The following is a 6,497-nucleotide window of genomic DNA, read 5'->3' on the forward strand; positions in this document are numbered from 1 at the left end:
TATGTTTACATGCGCAGAATTCTTTGACCGGATTGAAATGTGTTCTGTTTGAATAATTCAAATGTATCGTTTACATGGGCACAATCCGTTCACGATGTGCGTTTACATGCAACGGGCTTTGATTCTGAACAGAAGTACTGACATGCGCAGAGTGGTAAACTCTCCTTAAAAAACCACCGAAGAAGAAGTTACTTCCGTGTAAACCATAGAAGAAGAAGTTCTCTTTCCGGGACGAACGTAAACACACTTGAGCGACAAAAATGGACCCGCGACAGGTTTTAATGACTGTGATGGAGTTGTTACTGCACTCCCTGCTTGAGCTACAGGCGAAGCAACGCATGCTTTTAGTCTTTTTTCTTCGTAGGATGAGAGCGCGGAAGGAAAAATACATCCGAGAAAGTTCTTTGCTGCCGGCAAGTTTAATGCTGCTGCCACTACCTCCACAAATGACCAGAAACCAGTGGATGAAAGTCCGAAGTAAAGACTGGTGGGAGCGTGTGGTCCTCACGCAGTTCACCGACCAGGAGTGGAAGCAGAATTTTCGCATGACACGTCTGTCTTTCACGAAGTTGTGCACTTTGATGGAGAGTCATTTAGCCCCAGAAGAGGTGACTGTTAGAACTCCAATTCCGCTCATGATGCGAGTTGCAGTTGTTCTGTATAAACTGGGCAGCTGTGCCGAATATCGAGTCATTGCAAATCAATTTGGAATAAGTAAGAGCAGTGTTAAAAATTGTGTGTACATGTTTTGTAAAAGCATGGTGAGAGGGCCAATTAAACAGCTGATCCGAGCACCAACTGACATGGAGGCACTGGAGATCGCCAGAGCTTTTGAGGCTTCCCATCACATCCCTCATATTATGGGTCTCATCGATGGATCACACATCCCGGTTCTTCCCCCCTCTGATGGATATAAAGACTTTGTTAACCGTAAAGGCTGGCCATCCTATGTCCTCCAAGCTGTTGTGGACAACAACTGCTGGTAAGACAAATACACGCTGTATGCTTAAATAAACTTGTTTTTCTTTCTTTTTCTACCTGTCTATGCTTGATACTGTCTGTATTTATTATTAATTACTGTTTTTCCTCTGTTTTTCTCAGTTTCTGGAGCATCAGTTGCAAGATGCCAGGCAGTGCCCATGATGCCAATGTCCTGCGCCACTCTGACCTCTATCAAAGGGCTCATCTAATGCCAAAAGTAAGGCTAATATTTACTATATTGTATTTATTATTACTACAACTATAAACTATGAAGTAGAGATACTTAGTTGTAAAATTATTTTTTTAAATGTTTGTTAGAAGCATGCCTTTAAACAAATGGTTAAATGTTGCCAATATTTGCTATATTGTATTTAGTATTACTACAACTATTACAGCTAAGGTTCTCAAAGTAGAGATACATAGCTGTAAAGTTTTATTTTTTTTTTAAAGTTTGTTTGAACCATGCCTTTAAACAATGTCTAAGTAAAATACTAAATATTAGTATGTCCTTTTTTTGCAGTCTGTGAGGAACATTGAAGGAAAGGACGTCAGTCTCCTCGTCGTTGGTGACCCTGCATACCCACTGTTGGACTGGCTCATCAAAGGATACCCAAACTCTCCTCGTCTGACTCCTCAACAAGAGTCATTTAATGTTTACCTTAGCTCAGTCAGGGTGGGCGTAGAGATGACCTTCGGGTTGCTGAAGTCACGGTGGAGAGTTCTTCTAAAAAGAAGTGACTTTCATTTCACCTTTGCTCCAAAAATGATCGCCACCTGTTGTGCACTCCACAACTTCTGCCAGAGGGAGAGGGATTATGGCAACAGCAACTGGTTGGAAGAGGCACGTGACCGTGCAAACAACTACCCTCAGCCTAACCAGCCAGCGAATCTTCAGTGTAGTGTTGGTGGAAACGGTGCAAGAGAGGCACTGACTGCATATATGTCCAAGTTTCCACTCCGTACAGGCCATCTGCATTAAAGGGGCTTTTTAAATATACAATATATACTTGTCATGTATGTGTTCAGATGCAGCTAACATTTGTATAAAGATATTATAACAAAACGGCAAATAATACTAGTGTACATCGGAGCTCTTTAATGGACCAAACATTTTAATAAATTCTTGTAAACATTTTATATTGCTTGTTGGCACTGTGTGAAACGTGTTTCATTCTCAGTGCAATTTGAGGTAGCCTACATCACAAAAACATAAAAATTATACATTCAAAAAGTTTGTGCAAAACAGACAATGTGCACAGATCATCACATCTTGTAATGAAAACAGAAAAAAACATTCTTTGGTCATTTAAAACTACAGTAACGTGCAATTCAACAGTAACTTCTTTATCAACTCATCCTGTACTTTCAGAATTACAATATCAAAAAATATCTATCTATCTATCTATCTATCTATCTATCTATCTATCTATCTATCTATCTATCTATCTATCTATCTATCTATCTATCTATCTATCTATATATCTATCTATATATATATATATAATATGAAACCTTAGCTGCTGCTCAAATAAACTTTTTTTTAACTTTAGCTTTGGTCATGGAGGTGGTAATCCGAGTTGTAGCTTGGGTTCTGAGGAAATTGAGCAGACCGGCTTTGACCTGGGTATTGATGCTGAGGGTAGGGAGGAACTGGAGATCTTCCCTGTGGAGGTGGGGTCATTTGAGTCATGATGGACTTTAATCCATCAAAACATTGCCTCACTACGCGCTCAGTTGAGAGTGTGTTTTCTTCTAAGAACCTTACAAACAACCTTTCTTCTCTTTGCTGCCATCGTTCCTGTTGTTCTTCTATCCATTTGTTCTGGGACTCTTGCATCTTCTGGTAGAAGGATTGCTGTTCGGTGGCCCAAGTCTGCATGGCCCTTGCATAACCAGAGTTCCCTCGTGGTCCTGCAATGATGTAAAACACTATTACTTGCTTGGATGCAGTACTAACATAATCTCTCTAAACACTGTATAAACATTTGTTACTGTTTTTGTCATCTGGAACACACAACTTACTCTTCCTTGATGTCCTCGTCTGTTGAAAGTTTCTTGGACCACTGTCTTCTGCCACTGTTGTTTGTTGTGTGCTGCTGCCAGCTGCTTCATCAAAGCTGGACTCATCATCTGAAAAAGAAAAAAATAAAGTCTAACTGGTCCCCTGGTATGTTGAAATTTGTTAGGTTAATTATCTGGTTAGTTGGGGTAGTGTTATGATCCACAATATAGGTCTCATGTTCTCTACTGTGTACAATCCTTGGAGGTATAATTATGCTAGCCCTAAAGCTACTCTTGTTTCTTATTATAATTACATTTTAACATATTTGTTGTATCCCAATTACACCAAGTAATACAGTACAGAGGGTTAATGTGGCTTGAAGAGTATCTTACCGGAAAGGATGCTTTGTTCCGGATTTGCATCGGGGCTGTAGTCCTCAGATTCCTCCTCATAACCTTGGTCCACACCGCTGCCTGTCGTGTTGGCCAGTGGCCGCTCTCTCATCAGTTCGTCCATCAACATGTAAAATGAAAAAGTGGTGGGGTCAGAGCCACTTCTCCCGTTCTTGTTTTTAGCTTGGTAGTACTTAACTTTCAAGCTCTTCCAGCGATTTTTTATTTGCTCAATTGTTCGATGGATTCCGGCTTCTTCCAGTTTTTCATGCACTTGTTTAAATAACTCCGTGTTCCTACACTTTCGACCGTCAAGGCGTTCGATAATTTTGAGTTCTTTTAACGTTTCGATTAGAAATGTTGTATCGCTCACCGACCAGTTCTGCTTCCCCGCCATGTTAGCATCTACACATTAGCCAGGCGGAAAAGGAAACGCGTAGAGGTACGCGTCGCACATGCGCAGTCAGGTCATTTTTTCACCATCAGATAAAAACGAACAGATCAAGTGTTTACATGCGCACAGATTGGGCTACGGATCGGCGTAAACCACCCGTTTCGATCTGATCACAAATTATAACGGATCGCGCCGAATACACAAAAAATAACCCGAACGGAGCATTTACATGACACACTTTTGTTCCGACCGGCCATCTGATCCGGTTACTTTTGTCCATGTAAACATACCCACAGTTCCAGGAACTCGTCTTAAGCGCAGAGGTGACAGGGCCTTCTCTGTAGCAGGACCAAGACTCTGGAACGAGTTACCTCTGCTTGTCAGACAGGCCCCCTCCCTCTCGGTTTTCAAGTCCCGTTTAAAAATTCACTACTATTCAGTAGCTTTTAACACCAGATGATCTGTGTTTTGATCCTGTATGCTCTACACTAGTTTGTCGTCATTATCTGCATCATTTTTATGTCTTTATTCTGATTTACCTCATTTTGTATTTTGCTTTGTGTGTTACCTGTTGTTCTGTCTGTACAGCACTTTGGTTGGCCTTGTCGCTGTTTTAAGTGCTCTATAAATAAAGTGGTATGGTATGGTATATAAAGGTTTAATAAAACCAAACCAAGAACTGAACTTTGAGGTACACCACAAATAATTCCCACATGTTTGATTTGTGATACCTAACAAAAAACGTGTTAACAGAAGCAATCAGAAACCCTTAATGTGACTTTATCTGCTCACACTGTCAGTTGATTTAAAATAAATGTTATTTGTAGAGTTGACTCGAGTCATTGAATGTTTGTCTCTTGAAGCAGATGAGTTGTTGCAGATTTGAAATTGTGATCCATTTCTGTTTGATTGTTTTTACTGTGTTTTTGTTCTTCAGGCTCAAAGTCGGCAGTGCATTGTTTGTTTTGTAAGGCTGACCTGAGCGACATGGACAAAGTGCAGGAGCACAACTGCAGTCAACACGCCAGCCAGAGTAGCAAGGCATTTAGCTGCCCTCTCTGCTCTCTCATCTGCACCTCCCAGCTGGAGCTGCAGGAGCACCTGCTGTCCTGTCACATGGAGGCACAGCAAGAGCAGGAGAATGGCAGGGAGGAGCAGGCCTCCACCTCATTCCAGGTAATGCCAACTTCTAAAGATCTTCATTCAGATTTCACAGGGATTATTGCACTGGGTGCTATCCCTACAGTGAGTTGCACAATGATTTATCTGTTTTGTCTTCTTCTTTCTTCTGACAAACACCTGCTAAAATGAAATTTACTCTCGGTGGCTGTGTAGTCAGTTAATGTAAACACAAAGGTTATTTAAAATGGTCAGACTGAACAGGATTTTGAGGATGTATTAACAAGTACTAACTCTCTATGCCATAAGTCAGAACCAGGTTGAGTGTGATGATGCGAATGAGTAGATGTGTGGACGTTTTGGATAAAACCAATTGGCTCTATTAAATTATTAAAGGCTATGCTTAAACTATCACTTTCAACATCTACATGAATATTGAAATCGCCCATTATTATGATTCAAGGATTCAATGTTTTTTATTTGTCATTCGCACCCCATGTGGTACATGTGGTGGAATGAAATTATATACACAGGGTCCCAGTTGCATCTAACAATAAAATGTAAAAGAAAAACAGTAATAAGATCTAAGACATGAACTAAGAAAAACGTCAACTAAATATACACTAAGCACTAATAGCATAAAAACATTACACTGAACAGCAGCACGAACATGAGTCTGTGTGCGCAGATGAAACAGATCAGCAGCAACATGATGTGATTTTTCACAGTGATTATCCTTGTTAGATATTCATGAGTCTAACAGCCTCAGGGTAGAAGCTGTTCCTCAGTCTAGTGGTTCTACACTTAATGCTCCTCAACCTCCTTCCTAAGGGGAGCAGGGCAAAAATTGTGTGTGCTGGGTGAGTGGGGTCCTTCATGAATATTAGTATTTAATAATAAGTCAAATTTAAAAAAAATCAGATAATTCAGACAAAAACTGAAAATAAGGGCCTGGTGGACGATTTATAAAAAGTAGTAAAAGAGGCTTCTGATTTCCATTTAGGATGCGAAAGACGAGGGTGAGACTTTGGGTGTGGTGCAAGGATCGTAGGTAGTTAACAGTCTGGGTGAATCATCTCAACACAGCCTTGAACTAGACTGTCCTAAAAAATCAGCTACAGGTAATACCTGAGTCTCAGGATTAGTTTTAGACCCCTTGGAGGAGAAAGGCTGCAGTGAGGGCATGGCACGTGTCCTGTGTCTACCTCACTCGGGTAAGCAAAACACTACGTAGCCCACATTGTTATCAGAACACCACCTGGACAGCCAGCGATTAAACGACTACATATGGCTAAACATGCTTGCTTTTTGTTTTTGCTGGTCCGGTTGTGAAGGGAACCAAAGAAAACTATGCAGTCCAACATGGTTTTAGCAAAGTTACACACAGAAGCAACATTAATTTTAGTGACTTCCGATTGGTGTAACCGGGTTGTCATTACCACTGATGTGAATAACAATCTAACTGTATATATCCTTAGCCTTAGTCAGCAGTTTCAGATGAGATTCAGTGTTGTCTGTTCTGGCCCCCGGAATTCATTTAACTATGGCCGCTGGAGTCCGTAAAATTAAGTCAAGTCAACTTTATTTATAAAGCACATTTAAAACAGGC

At 40.7% G+C, this 6,497-nt stretch overlaps 1 protein-coding gene across 1 annotated transcript; it reads right to left on the reverse strand.

The window, feature by feature from the left end:
• Positions 1 to 2,527: 2,527 nt before the first annotated feature.
• LOC119412085 lies at positions 2,528 to 3,536 on the reverse strand. The gene is made up of 3 exons (XM_037679061.1): positions 3,376 to 3,536; positions 3,004 to 3,111; positions 2,528 to 2,892 (listed from the first exon to the last, which is right to left on the reverse strand). The coding sequence occupies exons 1-3, from the start codon at positions 3,503 to 3,505 to the stop codon at positions 2,528 to 2,530; spliced, it is 603 nt and encodes a 200-aa protein (XP_037534989.1). The 5' UTR covers positions 3,506 to 3,536.
• Positions 3,537 to 6,497: the final 2,961 nt, after the last annotated feature.

This window comes from Nematolebias whitei, chromosome 7, assembly GCF_014905685.2.
Source record: "Nematolebias whitei isolate Nwh7 chromosome 7, NemWhi1, whole genome shotgun sequence".
Taxonomy (NCBI): Eukaryota; Metazoa; Chordata; class Actinopteri; order Cyprinodontiformes; family Rivulidae; genus Nematolebias; species Nematolebias whitei.

What these genes read in the sequence shown, in the direction of transcription:
- LOC119412085 (XM_037679061.1), bottom strand. Translation starts at nt 3,505, where the DNA reads ATGTTGATGGACGAACTGATGAGAGAGCGGCCACTGGCCAACACGACA. An exon ending in GGAACAAAGCATCCTTTCCG is followed by an intron (nt 3,112 to 3,375) that starts GTAAGATACTCT and finishes TTTCTTTTTCAG; the next exon opens with ATGATGAGTCCAGCTTTGAT. An exon ending in GACGAGGACATCAAGGAAGA is followed by an intron (nt 2,893 to 3,003) that starts GTAAGTTGTGTG and finishes ACATCATTGCAG; the next exon opens with GACCACGAGGGAACTCTGGT.